Source organism: Martes martes, assembly GCF_963455335.1.
Source record: "Martes martes genome assembly, chromosome: 4".
In the NCBI taxonomy this organism is placed as follows: Eukaryota; Metazoa; Chordata; class Mammalia; order Carnivora; family Mustelidae; genus Martes; species Martes martes.
Window position 1 is genome coordinate 173,638,182 of NC_137891.1, and position 20,334 is coordinate 173,658,515.

The 20,334-nt window shown below is 46.3% G+C and overlaps 1 protein-coding gene across 1 annotated transcript in view; it reads right to left on the reverse strand.

Moving 5' to 3' along the window:
• The window catches only part of NIPAL3 (NIPA like domain containing 3), a 52,426-nt gene that overhangs the window by 17,726 nt on the left and 14,366 nt on the right, over positions 1 to 20,334 (reverse strand). The window contains exons 3-6 of the mRNA XM_080801251.1: positions 7,577 to 7,645; positions 5,928 to 6,099; positions 3,213 to 3,272; positions 495 to 640 (exon numbers count right to left, since the gene is read on the reverse strand). Of these exons, the coding sequence (XP_080657377.1) occupies positions 495 to 640; positions 3,213 to 3,272; positions 5,928 to 6,099; positions 7,577 to 7,645 (447 nt within the window). The remainder of the gene's footprint in view (positions 1 to 494; positions 641 to 3,212; positions 3,273 to 5,927; positions 6,100 to 7,576; positions 7,646 to 20,334) is intronic.

Here is a 20,334-nt window from a genome sequence, read left to right on the forward strand (position 1 = left end):
TCGCTGATCTTCCATCCAGTCCCTTTTTTTTTTTTTTTTAAGATTTTATTTATTTATTTGACAGACGGAGATCACAAGCAGGCAGAGAGGCAGGCAGAGAGAGAGGGGGAAGCAGGCTCCCCACCGAGCAGAGAGCCCGATGCGGGGCTCGATCCCAGGACCCCGAGACCACGACCCGAGCTGAAGGCAGAGGCTCAACCCACTGAGCCACCCAGGCGCCCCCCATCCAGTCCTTTAGTGATACATTCGATCTACAGACCAGCAGTCCAAAACTAAAAACTAAGATTATCATATTATCTATGCCGATGAAGACATTACTTGGAACATAAGTGGAAAAAAGCATTTTCCCATGAACTCATACTCCCCACAAGCACGGTCTTCGGTGCTGGGAAATACATCACGCGAATCCCCTACTCCCGGAGGTTCAGGTTCCCGGGTTCTAGGACCTGATATTCCCTCCTGCCATCTCAGGTAGGACCAAGGGCTTCTCTTACCATGTACAAGAGAAAAGGCCAGCTCACGAGGTGCCTGGTGATGTTCTCGCCTGTCATCTTCTCGTGGCTGTTAGGTGCAAATGTCACCAGCAAGTAGGTGCCCACGATGGCCAGACCACAGCCGACGAAGGACAAGACGTAGCGCTCTGCAGGAAAGGGGGGAGGCTGTCACAGGCTCACCGCAGGTGCAGGCTTCAGGCCCATATGTGTTTCTAGAGCAACCCATGATGACCTGCTATTTTTGGTTTTTCTTCACCTCACAAATAGATCATCTCCCTTATTGTTATTAAAAAAAAATAACATTTAGGGATGCCTGGGTGGCTCAGTCAGTTAAAAGACTGCCTCCGGCTCGGGTCATGATCCCAGGGTCCCCAGGATCGAGCCCTGTGTGGGGCTCCTTGCTCAGCAGGGACTCTGCTTCTCCCTCTCCCTTTACTGTTCCCCCTACTTGTGCTTTCTCTAATAAGTAAATAAATAAATAAAATCTAAAAAAAAATTACATTTAATGTTAAAAAATATTAGTGAGAGTGTGGCATGTGTGCCAAAAATTACTCTACAAATTCTCACAAGGCGAACACACCCATGTAACCAGAACCCAGGTCAAGAAAGGGAACGTTAGCAGGACCCCGACGTCCTCACTTGTGTCCCCTTCCAATCACTAGACCACAGCCCCGGGGTAACACTGACTTCTGCCAGCACTGACAGTTGGCCTGGTTTTGTACTTTCTATAAGTGGACTTGAGCTATATGATTTCTTGTGTCTGTGTTCACGTAAGATGTTTGTGAGTTTGTGAGATTCACTTGTATCCTCGCGTGGAGTATAGGGGCGTTTCCTTCGTTCTCACACCCGTACGGTGTGTGACACAATTTATCCTTTCCCATATCCATACCCATATTTATCCATATGCTGCTCATGGGCCTTTGAATACTCCCCAGGGTTATAACAAATACTGTCGCTGTGGGCATCCTTGTGCATGTCGTTTGGAAAACACACTGCCCCTGTTTCTGCTGGGTGTAAAACTAGGAGTGGGAATTCCCCAGTCAGGGGACAGGTGGACCCTCAGCTTCGTAGTTACTGTCAAATGGTTTTCCAAACTCCATTTCCATTCCTGCTGGGAGAGTATTAGAGTAGAACTGCCTCTTTTTCTCCTTCATGGCAGCCATTCTGCTACTGAATCATGGTTTCAGTGTGCATTTTACAGGGAAGGTTTGAAAGTCAGAATCACTTTATGGGCAATGTGAAAAAAAAACAAATACAACAAAACCTCACAAGCAAACCTTCAGAGCCTACCATGCACCTTTTAAAGATGACCTTATCATTTCCCATCTGCTAGTTAACCTCGTCCCAAGGGACCGGTCCAAAGACTATCAATGCTCTATTCCACAGACCTGTTGGACACTGTTAGGGGGGCCTGGGAGTTTCCTGACTCTTCCCTTGGGTCCTCTCATACTCCAGTTGAACCTTGTGGATTTCGTGAAAAGCCTCTTGAAGTCCAGCCCAGACCCGGGCAAGCTGAGAAGGGCTGTGAGTTCTGAGCTACACACGGTGACTACAGGCCTCTGGATATTTCTGGATAGAACTACCTACATATTTCATTCCATGGTCTCCCAAAAATGTGATACATTTTTGTATCTTTAATTTTCATTCTAGGCCTCATAAGGTGCCCTCAAAACAGCTGTTCAGTTTTTCAATAAATGAATGAACCATGGTTAAACTCAATAATGAGTCCTGTGCTAAGATAAGAGTCTGTTTTCTTCAGGGAGGGAAAGGTCTTACTCATCTCCATGCCTGTGGTGTACAGCACAGGTCTAGCATTGGGTGACTGTTTGCTGAATTTAATAAAACTTTCGGCAGGACAGCCATGTACAGTTGTACAAGTTGCTCGCTGCACAAAAGCACCTTAGCCCGTGGGCTAAAATCTAGCCCATGCTCTGTTCACCAAGGCATGTGCCCATGGAACCACAGATGCCCAAAGGGGGTATCTTTTTAAAATTCGCATAGGGCACTGCCTGGACTAGCATGTCTCTTATACCAGGACTTTCTAGAGTGAGCCTGGAAGGGACATAAAACTACACTGACCTCAGAACCAGCCCGGCTACCCCTGCATCCCCCCGGTTCTGCCATCAGGACTACTGCAAATCACTCTGAGTCTTTTGGTCTTGGCATCGTATATTAAGTCTTCTTTTTTCAGTGAAAGATTCTTTTCTTTTCCAGCCACCTGGCCCCATCTTGCTCCCATCCTGTACCCATGATTCAGAACAGTGGTTCCCAAACCTGGCTGCGTGAGCAAGTTCATCTGGCTGCATGCTTAACCCGCAAGCTCCAATCCAGTTTGTATAAGTAATAAAGGATGACTCCTGACCTCCAAGCTTCCCATTCGCTTTAGAACTCATTTAGGTAAAGAGGGTGCCTTTTATCAGGCCTCCTAAAATCCCAACAATGGATGCTCAACAAATATTGATTGAGCGGAATGAAATCAAGCTCCTTTTAAGAAGTCTCACAGATGATTCTGCCGTGTAGCCAGATTTGGGAACTACTGATTAAAAAGCCCAGCTCTCAGGAGCCCCATGAGGGTGGACTACACAGCACAGAAGGGAGCAGGAGACAGATGATCTCTAAATTGGGGTGAGCTGGTTTTATAATGAAAAAAAAAAACAAAACAAAACAAAATAGCACAAGCACAGAATTAAGAACAGGGGCTCAAATCGGTGAACTTACTCAGAAAGTCTTTGGGTTTCCATTTTTCTTTGATGAATATGATTCCTATGATGGCGCTAGCTACAAAAAAAATAAAAGCACAAGGAAAAGAAAATGGAGGCTGCTCTCAGTCCAGTGGAGTCCCTTTGCCTGGGCCCTAGGATAGACTCATTTGCCTTAGGGCTTGGTACTTCCTACACTCTCCCTCCTGCTCCCCAAAACTCAGTCCTTCTGGTTCCTCTCTTATCCCATGTCAGAAAGGGAGGCTCCTTCCTGAGCCTTCCTGAGGATTTCTGAGTCAGGGAGCACTGGTGCTGAGTACTTGCAGGGTGACAGGTCATTTGCACAGGTTATTTCTGGCATGTCTACCCAAGGTGGGTGCTGTTATTATTCCCATCTGAAAAACGGGACACTGAAGCTGGGAGAGGTGAGGGTGCTGGTCAGGACCGTGCAGCTGGTAAGGACTGCTGGACCCCAGGGCCCTCGCTCTTTCCACTGCTGTGACTAACTCTGACATTGTCCCCCTGGTTCTTCTGTCTCCTTCTCAGACCTCCTGGTCACTGCCTGGAGGGATGGGGCTGGCATTACTGGGAACAGACCTGGATGGCTATTCTCAGCTCTGTGTGTTCTGGGGTGAGTCACTACCTGTGAGTCTCAGTTTGGATCCAGCTCAGGCCAGCTTGCTGCTTGTTAAATATTGAGGAACCCCCTGTAGCACGGGCAACCGTGGTGGCGGTCTTTACACCCTATAAATCAGAAACACTACACATGGGGTCTTCCTTTTCTCCTTTCCAACTTTTCTACCCTTTCCTTCCTTCTTTTCTGTCTCCCTCTGTCCCTTCTCCCACTGCCTTATCCTCTTCTTTTTCCTCTCTCTCTGTCTCCCTCTCTCTGAATGTTGGTTCATCAGCACACCACTGAAAGCACCCCCTTCTCTGAGCCTTAAGGGCAATTAAATGAGATAATGCACGTAAATCATGTGTCCACAGTAAATACTTGATAACTGAGCTATTATTATTATTGAAGTACCTGGGATAGTGACTGATAAGTAATAGGGACCCCACAAATGGTGGCGATTGCTTTATTATTTATTTTTAATATTATTTTTTACTGGCTGACTTAGAAGCTCCGAGAGCCCCTCAATTTCTAGCTGCTGGTGCCTGAGAATCCATCATTCTACTTCAGTCTCTTATTTTTAAGAATTTGATTGTGAGAATTGCTAAGGTATTAAAATTCGGAGGCAATGATTTGAAGCACTTCGTCACTCGGTCACCTATTTCTCATTGTGAGGAGAGGTTCCGAAGCCTTTTCAGAGGTCAGCCGTGGGCAGAGGATGACCCTCAATCCCGGTCAGGGCGGTACCGAAATACAGACGCAGAAAGTGGGCCAGAGAACACAAGGAAAGGCTGGGACTGGGGAAAGCTACTTGCCTCAACCAAAGGCACTCGGATTATATTTTACTATTATGACTAAATTATTAAAACTATTATTTTTTTATTTTTAAAATATTCTTTATTTAAATTCAACTTCGCTAATGTATACTGTATTGTTAGTTTCAGGGGGCAGGATTTAGTGACTCATCGGTGCTCGTTACATCATGGGCCCTCCTTCATGCCCATCGCCCAATCAGCCCTTACTCCTGGACCCTCAACTCTACGGTCAGATTATATTTTACAACCATATTGTGTGGATGAGAACACAGCATGTTGGAGGGCCTCGCTCGTCTTGTGGGCTGCAAGGGTACAAACCCAGGTCAAGAAAGAGGGGGACTCTTCATGGGATCGGGGAAAGCAACAGGTTTCCATTTCTTTGCCAACTTCTGGTCATTGCGGGGACTGCCTGAAACTCTGAGAATTCTCACTAAGGGACCCCCTGCCTGATGACGTCTGCCACGGGCACAGGCCGGGCACGTGGTTGCTGCCCTTATCCGTGGGGTAGAAGATGCCCTGATGACTCCAGGAGGAAAAAGACTACTCAAAATGCCACTTTGTCCTTTAAGAGCAGGGAAGGGCTTCCAGGCTGTGTGGGGCCTGCCAGCAAGCAGAAGGGAACATTTCAACGCAAGTTCATGGTCCCCGCTCCTGTGTTCACTAATCTACTAACATCTTTTATTTAAGAAGAAAATATTTTTTTTCCCCTAATGCTATTTAATTTGTGGAACACAAACATCAAAGCTCCTTTATCTCTTCCTTGGTTCATGTGCTCTGAGACACCAGCTTGGGGATTACAGAGATCACAGAGAAACGGCAGGTGAGAAAGTGACCAATGCTTCAGATGTGATATCAGCTGATGCAAAAAGATCAGAGCCTCAGTGGAAGGCACGTCTGTTAGAGGGCAAGCTGTCTGAATCCTACGAAAGCTCAGGTGGTCCTGACAGTGCTGGGATGAAAGCTTCATGTTTGTATCCTCCTTCTGCAGTGGGAATAGAAAGCAGTTCTGATAAAGTTTCTGAGTCTTAAACACATTACGGAGCCAGACCATCTTGGACCCCAGCCCTGCCACCCTGTACCCCTATTTCCTCATCTGTAAAGTGGGGATCATGACAGTGTAACCCTCAAAAAGGAGGAGTAGAATCAATATCTGTAAAGTGTTTTGTGCCAGGCTGGCGTGTATGAAGCCCTTTGTAAGTGTCAGCGAAATTACCAAGCAGAAGCTGCTTTGTTTGCTGAATATGGTGGCGGCCCAGGTGGGTGGGTCCTAGGGAGCAGGGGCGGCAGGGAGGGACCCCGGTCTTACCTATCACGGAGACTGCGCTGAGGGGCACGATCAGCGACAGCGGAGCGAAGGCATAGGAGGCAAACACGCCCAGCTCGCCCAGCAGCATCAGGAACAGGCCCAGCCACCATGTTTTGGTCTTGAAATAGGCTCGGGGGTCCTTGGAGCCTGCCAGGCGGATGTGGCAGTACTTCTAGAAATCCAAGAAAGAAGGCGATTTGCCCAGAGATTTGGGAAAAAGGCTATGATGTCTGTATCCTTAATATACCACCACTTTTATTTGGTGAGACATGTCAGGGTTTTTTTGGAGTCCCAGCTCAGAGAAGAGGCAAGCAGTCCTGATCTCAATACCAGGCTGTCACTCCTCAAACAGCAGTTCTCAAACTGGCCGGGAAGCCTCAGACACTCCCTGGGGAGACCCGGAAATGTGCATTTCTAACGCACAGCACAGGCAGCGTGCAGTCTGGAGCGGGAGCCGGGGTCGAGGACGCCACCCCAGGTTCCCCCCGCTTTGGGTTGAGCGTCTCCCTCTAACAGCACTGTCCCAGAGTCCCCATGCTCAGGGTGTCTGCTTGACTGCACTCCTTTCTACAGACGAGCCTGAACTCTGCTGGGCAGTCCCGGGGGGCATCCGTGGACCCTGCCCTCCCTCAGGTGGATACTTGGCCCAGGTATGGCCAATAGTCTTTGTTCTGGAAATGTGCACTTGGGACATAGAAAGTAGGGAGGTGACCAAGGAGAGCAAGGCAGTCATATTCACTTAGCGGACCACAGCTCCCACTTGCAGGGGGAAGGACCATGATGGGAGCTGCATCTGAGCGGATGTCGAAGCAGAGAGACCGCTCTGCAGCCTCCGAAACATATAGGCATGCTCTGGGCACACGGGCGTGCGTGGCGCTGAAAGGTACCGGGTTACCCGTGTGTGTTCACATCTCTTATCCGGGGAGGGAGGGCGCCTCTCCACAATCCGAAGCTGGGCAGTGCGTGCGGAGAGGAGCGGGCCAGCGTGCTGTAGGAATTAACCCGTCCGCAGGTGTCAAGCCTCGGTCAGGGTGATCCAGAGCAGTCCCTGAGACTGGACTTGGGAGGACGTGATTCCCGGAGGCATCGTAAGGGAGTGGGAAAGTGAGCCGGAGAAGGGAGCATACCAGTGGAGGGTGCAGAATAAGTGCCCTGGGCAGCAGGGGGCTCATCCCACGGGGGACCCACTGGGAAACCCTGTGAACTCAGCTCAGAGCCATGCGACCACAGGATGGCAGCCTGGGCATTTATGCACCAACTCCCGTCCCCCACCGGCTGAAAACTGCCCCAGCGGGGCAACCACCACCATGGCTGCCATCCAATTCACACATGTCCATGGAACCAGTTTCCGGGGCGCCCTCAGGAGCTCCCCAAGCTATCAGCGTGCGCCAAACCACAGCTGTGGGCCAGCTCAGCGGCTCCAGGGCACCCCAGGAAGGTCTAAGTCATGGAGTACACCGTCATCAGAGTTGAGGGCAGTAGAATTTCCCAAGAGAGATTCTGGAATGACCACAAGGGATTGCCCAAGGCCCAGCCCAGGAATGGAGGGGGCAACGTCCCACGGCGAGGACACAGCTGGGCCCGCACCAGAACCCCCAACTGACCAGCTGTATCTCTGCCCCCAGACTGTGCTCATGACCGAGACTTACCTGTAGATTAAGTGCAATGCTGACCACAAGGTGCCCGAAAATCGCCAAAAGAGCGCCGATCAAGTTCTCCTGCAAGGAAAGTTCCCAGGAGCAGATGTGAGCTGGGTCTAAGCCAAAGGGCCCCGGGGACACAGAAGAAACCCCACCTTTCACTGTCCCAAAACAAAACCAGAAAGACATCTGCCACAGAGCCACATCCCAGACCTGCTATTGGAGTTTTACCGTTTACTACCCAAGGTTAATGCGCTGCCTTGTTGGTTTACAAAACACTGCCCTGAGCTGGACACTTCCAGAAAGCAACTGTCCTGGGCCCAGGGTCACAATGACCCGATAAGGCCTAAACCTGCTCTGCTCTTTCCTTACTGTACTGACTCGTGCAGTCTTGTGCACACAAGCAACATTCAGAAACCGGAATTTACAAGAGAAACACTGGTGGGGGTACTATTTGACATTTAATCAATGGACTCTTCATGTTCCCAGAGGGGTCTCAGTGAGACTCTTTAAACTGGCTAATTCACTCCTGACATTTTTAATGATTTCATTTATAAACGTTTAACTTCTGTCACCTTAAAAATAAGGTTCAGATTCTTTAGCATGGTATCTTCTTTTAACTTCAAAAGACAATTACTAGGCATATATTCATCGTACAATAATCAGGAAATATAAAGAAATGACAGGAAGAATAAAAATCACAACAAAACAGAAAAGCCACCTGTAATTCTAAACCCAGAGCTAACTACTGCAGACATTTTGTTCTTATAAACTTTTTTCTTGTTCTTGTAAAATTTTTTTCTGTCCGTAAATTCAGATATGAATGACAATGTTAGTTTATTTTGTAAAAATAAGATTATAATCTGTTTTATAACCTGTTCCTTTACTTAAGAAATTATAAACACATTCCCGTCGGGCATATTTAATTTATCATTTAAAACAATATTTTATTTATCATAGGGGCGCCTGGGTGGCTCAGTTGTTAAGTGTCTGCCTTCGGCTCAGGTCATGACCCCAGGGTCCTGGGATCAAGCCCTGCATCGGGCTCCCTGCCCCACAGGAAGCCTGCTTCTTCCTCTCCCACTCCCCCTACTGTGTTCCCTCTCTTGCTGTCTCTCTCTCTGTCAAATAAATAAAATCTTTAAAAAAAAAAAGATTTTATTTATATATTTGAAAGAAATGAGAGAGCGAGAAAGCGTGAGTTGGGGGGAAGAGGCCAAGGAAGAGAAGCAACAGACGCCCCGCTAAGCAGGGAGCCTGACACAGGGCTCAATCCCAGGACCCTGGGATCATGACCTGACCCAAAGTCAGGCTCTTAACCAACTCAGCCACAGAGGTGCCCCTAATTCATCATTTTTAATAAATAACAAATAATTCATCATTTGGATGTGCTATATTTTATATCATTGTTTCTCCACTGTTGGATACTTGGTCTGTTTCTTTTTTTTTTTTAAAACACCGCTGTGATCAAATATCCGAGTTCATGCATTTTTGTACATTTATGAGGATTACTTCCTGGGATACATTCTTAGGAGGACTGCCGAGTCAAAGGACACTTGCCTCAGCATGGAAACCACACTATACTACGTCCCCCACAGGCCCTCCAGGGTTTTTTCACCACTAAACACCAAAGAATGTTCTCTTAGCCAAATATGAATCCTCCTGGCCCAGGATGGGCCTTTTCCAACTCCCCTTTTGCTCAAGAGGTTCCCCCACCTGGCCGCCCTCCCTGTGAAATCGGCAGCTCTGCAAGGCCTGGGCTGGGTGCTAGCAAACCAAGGGTAAACAAGGCAAACATGGAGACAGGTAATTAGCAAGCATAAGCCAGGAAGTCAACCCTCTGTCCTCTCTGCTCCCCTCTTCCCTGGAATGCTGAGGGCCTAGACAGCTAAGAAGGCAGTCAGCTATGGGTTAGGGTGGAAGGAGGGAGGGGGCGTCTACGGATGGAAACCACCATGGCTGTCCTTGACTTTGTCCGCAGCAAGGTTCAGCGTTGCAGAATAAAGGAAAGACATCGAGTGGGGAGCCAGGAGGCATGGGTTCTAGTTTCAGCTCTGCTGCCTCATTACAGCATGACCTTAGATGAGGCCCTTCCCCTCATCAGGCTTGTATGTCCCTGTCTGGAAAATGTAGATGGTCGCCCAGATAACCTCCAAGGGGCCTTCCAGCCCCCACCTAAGGCCCTGGTCAGGGCCAGACTGCCAACGGAAAGCAAGTGAAGGACCAGGGCAGGCAGGAAACTGACATACTCATTTCACTTCATTCAACAACTCATTAATAGAAGGTCACTGGGGGCATCTCATGGACCCAAGGGAGCTGGTTTCCACTTCTTCCCAAGACGGCTCTCATAGCCTGAGCTGTACTTCCTTGATCCCTCGCCATCTCTGTTCTATGTGTTTTTGTTGTCTCTTCTCAGACAGAATCAAGCAGAAGCCATGTCTGTCCTGTAGGATCACAGGATCTCAGAGCTGAAAGGGTCACTGGAGATCAGCCAGGCCAGGGTTTCCCTAACGGGTTCCTAGAGAGGTCAGTGGAGCTCTGAGGCAAAAAGCACAACATGGTTGAGTGAGTTTGGGAAACACTGGATCCTCGGTCCACTGCTTAGAGGCCCACAGGTGGGTCCTCCTTGTCCATTCCCGGTGTCCCAAACCCCTGAGGCTCTAGAAATTTTAGCCTGCAGACATCTGTGATGCTCACACCTGCCATCTTAACCATGCTCCTTTTCTTCTGGTAATAACACCCTGATTTTGCTGTAAGCACTCCCCCATGCCCCCAACTTCCCCTTGTATGGTCTTGTGGGGACTGTCATTCTAAGTGCTTCATCCTCCCCTGGACCACGATGGGCCTATGACCCAAGCTTGACCCAAGCCAAGCATGTCAGAAACCCTCTCTGGGATCTATATGTATATACACATACACACACATGCCCACACATACACACACATGCACACACACACACACACACACACACACATTCTTTTTTAAAGATTTTATTTATTTATTTGACAGACAGAGATCACAAGTGGGCAGAGAGGCAGGTGGAGAGAGAGGAAGGGAAGCAAGCTCCCTGCTGAGCAGAGAGCCCGATGCGGGGCTCGATCCCAGGACCCTGAGATCATGACCTGAGCCGAAGGCAGAGGCTTTAACCCACTGAGCCACCCAGGCACCCCATTTTTTTTTTTTTAAGAGAGAGCCTGCCAGTTGGGGGGATGGCAAAGAAAGAGAGAGAATCTTAAGCAGGCTCCACACTCAGCACTCCATGGAGCCCGATACGGGGCTTGATCTCACAACCTGGAGATCATGGCCTAAGCTGAAATCAAGACTCAGATGCTTCACTGACTGAGCCCCCCAGGTGTCCTTCTGGTCCAAATCTTGAATACAGAAGCAGGAAGGCTGAAAGAAGTCGGGGCTCATTGCTGCCCAAGGCCAGGCCTGGGCAAGTCAGGCCCCAGGAGCCATCCTGGTGCCTGTGACTTCCAGAAGCCTGCTTCCCTAGCTCTTCCTTCCATTCCGGGAACAGTCCCGCAGTCTTTTTTGCTTAAGAGCTAGTTTCTGTTACTTGCCCCACAGAGCCTAACTGAGTCAATGTTTAACCGTACGCAGTCTGGGAACATGTATATACTTAGTTCAATTCCTAGTAAGTATGAATGTTTATTTCTTCTTTCTTTTCTTAGAGGGGTGGGTTCTGCAGACAAAAAAAAAAAAAAAAGGCTACCTGTATCACTTTGATTTCTTAAAAAAATTCTATTTTCTATAAAAGTAACAGATTCATGAATCTAGTTTCTTTTAAACAAAATCTTACTAAGGAACTATGAAATTCTTAGAAGTTTAATAAATTGCACTTATGATTATATGATTATGCTCTTAAATAGTTCAGTGCTGTTTACCTACAATAAATTCTGTTATTCCTTTCAATTTAAAAACCAAATTACAGAACTTCTGCTTCCAGCAAGATGGAGTAGACTAACTTTCCCCTATGCTTCCTGCATTGGACATTATATATAAATTGGACATTATATATAAAGGAAACACAAGACAACTCTGAAAGGTGGAGAGAAGGCGGCGGACAGAGTGGGGAGCTGGGGGTCTCAGGAACAGCACCATGGCAGGTTCCCTGGGTCTTCTCTTCATCTCACATACCTCGAACTTGCAGCTAAAGAAGCGGGCAAGCTGGGAGTATCAACGGGTATAGACAAAAAAGCTCAAAGAGAGCATAGGCTCTTTAGTCAAAAGACCAGGAGATGAGCCACCAAGCAAGACAGAAAACTTTCAGACAAGTGCTGTTCCAAACATCACAGGAAAAGAAAATGATACCCACCCACCCCATGCCAGCAGAAGCCAAGTAGGGGGCCTACATTTTCAACCTTTCATGGTTATCATAAGGCTCTTCAACTCACATGCTGGGACTACGAGAGAAGGCCAAGGAGGGATCTGAGGTCCAGGGATGAGGTGCCCCTCCCCTCCCCCGGCCCCACAGAGTGAGAAGAGCCCACGCGGGGAGACTGGCCTTCTACCCCCAGCTAGCGGCAATGAAACACCCTTCTCCTACTGGGCGGTGTCAGTGGAGACCTGGTGGAGAAGCAAGACCTTCGCCATTATACCTTCACAATTACACCATCCCAAAGTTGAGGTTACCGTTTGTAGTAAATCACAGTAATGGCCACCAGCCATTTCTCTCACAACTCCCATCAAGAGGGGGGAACTTTCCCTCCCACCACTTGAATCTGTATAGGTTTGTGATCAACAGCATGACATGGAGTTGAGGGTGGGGGACTTCTGGGTTCAGGCCCTGTAACTTCTACTTCGGCGCAGAAGGAAACTCAACCACATATAAAGAAGTCCAGTCTATCCATAAGAAGAGAGAGGCGCCCTGTGGAAGACCAGAGAGATACACAAGTGGGCCAGGTGGACACCCGGAGAGGAGACAGGTCCAGCCATCTCAGCCAACGGCCAGCTGAGTAAGTCAACCCAGCTGAGGCTCCAGGCATGAGTGACTCCATCTTGGATTCTCCAGCTCCAACCCCAGCTTCAGCCCAGCGCCCTAGACGATACTATATGGAGCAAAGATGAGCCCTTGCTGCTGAGCCCTGCCCACATTCTTTGTTTCTTAAAACAACTTTATTGTAAGAACACGTCACATAAGATCTACCTTCTTAACAACTTGGGTGTGTGGTGTTGTACTGTTAACTACAGGCACAAGGATCTCTAGAACGTGTTCATCTTCCGTAACTGAGACTTTATGCCTGTTGCTTAGCAACTCCCGTTTCCCCACCCCCTGCCCCAGCAACCATCATCCTCCTCTCTGATTCTGAGTCTGACTCTGGTAGCCAGCTCACAGAGAGGGAATCATGCAGTGCTTGCCTGCTGTGTGACTTAATAAACATTTACTTCTCACAGTTCTAGAGGAGAGGGAAGTCCAAGATCAAGGTTTTGGCTGATTCTATTCCTGCTTAGAGCTCTCTTCCTGGTCTGCAGCTGGACACCATCTTCGTGTTCCCTCACATGGTAGAGAGAGATTATCCCCCTCTTTGTCCCTTCTTACAAGGGCACTAATCTCATTCATGAGGGCCCCACCTTCATGACCTAATCATCTCCAAAGGTCCTACCTCCAAAACATCACACTGGGGATTAGGGCTTTAACATATAAATGGGGGGGAGGAGCTGGTGACAAACATTTAGCCCACAGCACTTACTTTTCTTAGCATTATGTCCTCAAGGTTCATCCATTTTGTCACATAGTAACAAAAGATGTCTTTCTTGTACAAGGCTGCATAATATTCCACTGTGTGCATGCACCACGTTTTCTTTCTTCATTCATCCATCAATGGTCATTTAGGTCATTTCCACATCTTGACTATTGTGAATAGTACCGTAATCAATACTGAAGGGCTATTATCTCTTTTAGATTCTGATTTCAAGTCTTTTGGATCCTGTCCAGATTCTTGACTTGTGGAATGATGAGCAGTGAAATGATGGCTGTTTTTAAGCTTAGGTTTTCAAATGGTTTGTTACACAGAAGTTGCTAACTGATACACTTCCTTAATAAACCAGGGTTGCTTAATGATCCAGCAATTTCTGTCTGGGAGTCAAGATCTGATTCTAGCCCAGATATTCACTAACAGGTGACTTTCACCTTCCATCTGATTGGAGTGTGTATGATTCTACTGCTTAATCCCCCCACCCCCCTCTCTTTGCCCTGCTAAGGTATTTTAATGTCCTCCCATTTTAATGCCTGCCTCTAAATGTTCTTTAAGGACATTCTATAAACCTAGCATACCTTTACTTAACCCATCATTGCCTTTTTTATTGAGGTAAAATTCACAAATCATAAAATTGACCATTTTGACCCTTTTGAAGTATGCCATTCAGTAGTTTTTGGTATATTCACAATGTGATGAGTGATGTCATTGAAAAGTGGTGGAATAGAGAATTTCAGGAACCCATCCCTTCAGAAAAAAACAACTAATGAGCTGGCAAAAACCATCAGAATCACATTTTTATACAACTCTGCAGTCTAGCTGAATATAACATTCGGAGGAAGGCATGGTGAAGAAAGATGCCATTGCTTTATGGTATGAAAGCACTGCAGCATTTTAAATTGCCTGCCTGCCTCCCATCCCTTACACCCCAGATCTATGGCAGCCACAAGGACAAGAGAGGGCAATATATGAAATTATATATACTTTTAAGACTGTGGTTGTGGGTTCTGACCTGTCTGGTAACCCCTGAGGAATTGGCACAGGGCTTGTCTTTGTTTTGTCTGACATGGACGGATATCAGGTTCCTTATGGTCAAAGTCTTGAAAGGCTGTGTAAAAGCTTGGGGGCAAGAAACAGTACTTAGGATAAGCAATAGGCAGAAGTGAAAGCCTGGGCAGGAATAGTCTGGGAAATGAGATATACAGAGATACGAGCTTTCCTAAGTCTCCACACATACCGAGGAATTGAAAAGGCCATGCACGTAGCTAGGGCTGGCTGCATGCTCCCAAAACACCCGAGAAAACAGTGGCCTTCATCTGTGGCTGGCCCTCAGGCTGAGTGTAAGCAGGGAGCAAAGGCTAAGGCAGAGGGAGTGGGGAACAGCCTGGCTAAGCATTGGAAAGCCCCGACATACAAATCAATCTGCAAAGACTGGGAGAATCGGGGGAGGGTTTTTTTTTTCCTTTTTCTCTTTTTCCTTTTTTGACGCTAGGTGGACAAGGAAACTGTCAGAACACAAGCGGACCACTTACAGGAACAGAGTTCATCAGGCTGCCCACAGAGAGGACACAGACTTTACAAAAAGAGTTTAGAAAAATCACAAAACAAGGGACAAAACAAACCGCAACAAGCAACAACCACGAACGGGGTGCGGATCTGACTTCCGCAGCTGCAATGTAATATTCGAAACGACCAGTTTGCATGGGTGTTGTAAAACCATGCCACTAAATCCCAAGCATTTCCACCATCCCCCCCAAAAAGAAACCCTAAACCCACTGGTAGTCTCTCTCCACTCCCCGCCAGCCCAGCCCCAGGCCACCACTAATCTACTTCCGGTCTCTACAGACTTGCCTATTCTGGACAGTTCACACAAATGGAATCCCACGGGATGTGGTTGTGTCTGGTTTCTTTCACCGAGCATAATGCTTTCAAGGTTCGTATGTTATAACATGTACCCGTATTTCATTCCTTTTTACAGTCAAATAATATTCCATCAATGGATATAACACATTTTGTTTACCCATTCACCAGTTACAGTTGTGTCATCTCCACTTTCTGTCTATTGCAAATAATGTTATTAACATGCTTGTACAAGTTTCTGTACAGACATACATTATTTATTCTCTTGGGTATCTACAGTGACTATTTTAACTTTTGGGCGGGGAGGGCTGTCCAACGGTTTTCCATAGTGGCTGCACCTGTTTACATTCTCACCAGTGGAGGACTCCAATTTCTCCACATCTTTGCCAACACTCATATTTTCCTTTTTCCTTATTTTTTATTTTTTTAAGATTTATTTTTTAATTTTATTTTATTTTTCTTTAAAGATTTTATTTATTCATTTGACAGAGAGAGACACAGCAAGAGAAGGAACACAAGCAGGGGGAGTGGAAGAAGGAGAAGCAGGCTTCCCGCTGGGCAGGGAGCCTGATGCACGGCTCGATCCCCAAACCGAAGGATCATGACCTCAGCTGAAGGCAGATGCTTAACTGAGCCAGCCAGGCACCCCTATTTATTTATTTTAAAGGGGGAAGGCGTATACCAGTGGGAAGGGCAGATGGAGAGGGAGGGAGAGAATCTCAAGCAGATTCCCCACTGAGTGCAGAGCTCGACATGGGGCTTGATCTCACAACCCTGAGATCACGACCTGAGCTGAAATCAAGAGTTGGATGCTTAACTGACTCACCCATCCAAGTGCCCTATTACTTTCCTTGTTAAAAAATGCATGACAGTCACCCTAATATGGGTATGCAGAAGTATCTAATTGTGGTTTCGATAATGCAGTTCCCTAATGACTAATGACACTGAACAACTTTCCACATGTTTACTACCCATTTATCTTCTTTGGAGAAATATTTATTCAAAATCTTTGCCTATTTTTAAAAAATGAGGTTAAGAGTCATATATACTAAAAATTGACCATTAACCATCTTTTTTTTTAAAGGCTTTATTTATTTATTTGACAGAGAGAGATCACAAGTAGGCAGAGAGGCAGGCAGGCAGAGAGGAAGGGAAGCAGGCTCACTGCTGAGCAGGGAGCCCGATGTGGGACTCGATCCCAGGACCCTGGGATCATGACCTGAGCTGAAGGCAGAGGCTTTAACCCACTGAGCCACCCAGGTGCCCCACCATTAACCATCTTTAAGAGTACAAGTCAGTGGCATTTAGTAGACTCATAATGTTGTACAACCTTCTGCACATTAAAAACAATTTTAAAAAAATTAAAAAAAAACAATTTGAGTTGTAAGAGTTCTTTGCATATTTGGATACTAAACTTTTGCCAGATACATGATTTACAAATATTTTCTTTGATTCTGTGGGTCATATTTTTATTCTTGATAAACTACTTTGATATACAGCAGTTTTAATTTTGATGAAGTTTATTTTTTCTTTTGTTGCTATGCTTTTGGTGCCACAGGACAGTTTTTTTTTTTTTTTTTTCTAAAAAAAAAAAAGAGAGAAGAGAAAAATGTAATCCAAGTTCACAGAGATTTATACAGGCATATCTTGTTTCATTGTGCTTTCCCTTAGTGCACATTGCAGATTTTGTGTGTTTTATAAATTGAAGGTTTGTGTTAATCTTCCTTCAAGCAGGGATGCCTGGGTGGCTCAGTGGGTTAAACTGCTGCCTTCGGCTCAGGTCATGATCCCAGGGTCCTGGGATTGAGTCCCGCATCAGGCTCCTTGCTCAGTGGGGAGCCTGCTTCTCTCTCTGCCTCTGCCTGCCACTCTGCCTGCTTGTGCTCTCTCTCTGACAAATAAATAAATAAAATCTTAAAAAAAAAAAATCTTCCTTCAAGCAAATCCATCAGCACCATTTTCCCAACAGCATTTGCTCACTTTGTGTCTCTGTGTCATATTTTTAATTCTTGCAATATTTCAAGCATTTTCACTATCACTGTATTTCTTATGGTAATCTGTGATCACTGATCTTTGATGTTATGACTGTAATTCTTCTGGTGTGCCATGAACCATGCCCATATAAGACAATGACCTTAATCAATAAAGGTCTTTATTGACACAAACGCTTTGTGTGTTCTGGCTGCTCCACCAATAAGCCATTGCCTATCTCTCTCCCTGTCCTGGGGCCCCCCATGTCCCAAGATACAATCGGGAAATTAGGCCAGTAAATAAGTCTACAGTGCCTCTAAGTGTTCAAGTGAAAGGAAGAACCAAATGTCTCTCACTTTAAATCAAAAGCTAGAAATGATTGGGGCACCTGGCTGGCTTAGTTGGCAGAGCATGCAACTCTTGATCTCAGGGCTGTAGGTTCGAGCCCCACGTTGGGTGTAGCGATTACTTAAAAAAATTTTTTTTTAATTAAAAAACAAAAGCTAGACATGATTAAGCTCAGTGAGGAAGGCTTGTGCAAAAGCTAGATGGACTGAAAGCTACACTTCCTGTTCCAAATAGTTAGCCAAGTTGTGAATGCAAAGCAGAAGTTCTTGAAGGAAATTAAAAGTGCTACTCCAGTGGACACATGAATGATAAGAAAGCAAAACAGCCTTATTGCTGATATGGAGAAAGTATGAGTGCTCTGGATAGAAGATCAAAGTAGCCACCGCATTTCTTAAGCCAGAGCCTAATCCACAGCAAGACCCTCATACTCTTCAATTCTATGAAGTCTGAGTGAGGGGAAGAAGCTGCAGAAGGAAAGTCTGAAGCCAGCAGAAGTTGGTTCATGAGGTTTAAGGAGAGAAGCCATCTCCATAAAGTAAAAGGGCAAGGGGAAGCAGCAGGTGCTGATGGAGAAGCTGCATAAGTTCTCCAGAAAATCTAGCTCAGAGAATTGATGAAGGTGGCTACCCTAAACAACAGATTTTCAGTGTAGACCAAACTGCCTTCTATTGGAAGGTGCCATCTAGAAGTTCATAGCTGGAGAGAAGTCGATGCCTGGTTTAGAAGCTTCAAAGGATGGGGCACCTGGGTGGCTCAGCTGATTAAGCATCTAAGTCTTTTTTTTTTTTTTAAAGATTTTATTTATTTATTTGACAGAGAGGGATCACAAGTAGGCAGAGAGGCAGGCAGAGAGAGAGAGAGGGAAGCAGGCTCCCTGCTGAGCAGAGAGCCCGATGTGGGGCTCGATCCCAGGACCCTGAGATCATGACCTGAGCCGAAGGCAGCAGCTTAACCCACTGAGCCACCCAGGCGCCCCAAGCATCTAAGTCTTGATCTCAGTCTTGATCTCAGGGTTGTGGGTTCAGGCCCCACCCTGAGAAAAACACAGGCTGACTGTCTTGTTAAGAGCTAATGCAGCTGGTGACTTTAAGCTAAAGCCAATGTTCATTTGCCATTCCAAAAATCCTAGGGCCCTTAAGACTTCCGCTAAATCTATTCAGCCCATGCTCTATAAAGAGAGCAACAGAACCTGGATGAGAGCACATCTGTTGACAACATGGTTTATCAAATATTTTAGGCCCACTGTTGGGACTTACTGCTCAGAAAAAAAGGCTTCTTCCAAGACTTTACTGCTCACCAACAATGCACTTGGTCACCCAAGCGCTCTGATGAAGATGTACATCAAGATTAATGTTGTTTTCATGCCTGCTAATACCTCATCCAGTCCACAGCCCATGGATCAAGGAGTAATTTCAACTTTCAAGTCTTACTATTTAAGAAATACCTTTTGGGGGGTGCCTGGGTGGCTCAGTTGGTTGGGCAACTGACTCATTTCAGCACAGGTCATCATCTCGGAGTTGTAAGATGGAGCCCACATGGGCTCCCCCCACTCTCTCTAAAATAAAGAAATAAAATCTTTTAAAAAATACATTTCTTAAGGCTATAGCTGTCACAGAGAGTGATTTCTCTGATGGCTCTGGGCAAAGTAAACCGAAAACCTTCAGGAAAGGATTCACCATTCTAGATGGCATTAAGAACTTTCATGATTCATGGAAAGAGGTCAAAATACCAATATTCACAGGAGTTTAGAAAAAGCTGATTCCCACCCTCATGGATGTCTGTGAGCATTCAAGACTTCAGTGGGGGAAGTAGGTGCAGATGTGGTGGGAACAGTAGGAGAGCTAGAACGAGATGTAGAGCCTGAAGATAGGACTGAATGGCTGCAATCTCATGAGAAAACTTGAACAGATGAGAAGGTGTTCTTTAGTTTTTAAAAGATTTTATTTATCTGAGAGAGAGTGAGATCATGAATGTGAGCAGGGGGAGAGGCAGAGGGAGAAGCAGTGAGAGAATCTCAAGCAGACCCCATGATGAGTGCAGAGCCCAAAGTGGGACTTGATCCCACAACCCTGAGATCATGACCTGAGCTGAAATCAAGAGTTGGCCACTCAACCCACTGAGCCACCCAGGTGCCCCGAAGAGGTGCTTCTTATGGATGAGCAAAGAAAGTGGCGGATGGAATCTACTCCAGGTGAAGATGTCTTGAAGATTGTTGAAATGAAGCAAATGACTTGGAATATTACATAAACTTGGTTAATAAGGCAGCAGCAGGGTTTGAGAGGATTGACTATGATTTTGACAGAAGTTCTACTGTGGGTAAAAGGCTTTCAAACGGCATCACATGCTACAAAGAAATCCTTCATGCAAGGAAGAGTCAATCAATACAGCAAACTTCACTGCTGTCTTGTTTTAAGAAATTGCCCTGGCCACTTCAACCTTCAGCACCCAACATCCTGATCAGTTGGCAGCCATCAACATGGAGGCAAGACCCTCCACCAGCAAAAAGACTGTGACTTGCCGAAGCTCATATAGTGACTAGCATTTTTAAGCAATAAAGTATTTGTATTTTTATTTATTTATTTTTAAAGATTTATTTATTTATTTTTAAGATTTTATTTATTTATTTGACAGAGAGAGAAATCACAAGTAGGCAGAGAGGCAGGCAGAGGGAGGCGGGGGAGCAGGCTCCCCACAGAGCAGAGAGCCCAATGTGGGGATTGATCCCAGAACCCTGAGATCATGACCTGAGCTGAAGGCAGAGGTTTAACCCACTGAGCCACCCAGGTGCCCCAAGATTTATTTATTTTAGAGAGAAAGAGAGAGACCATGGGCACAAGCAGTGGGGAGGGGCAGAGCGAGAGGGAGAGAATCTCAAGCAGATTCCCAGCT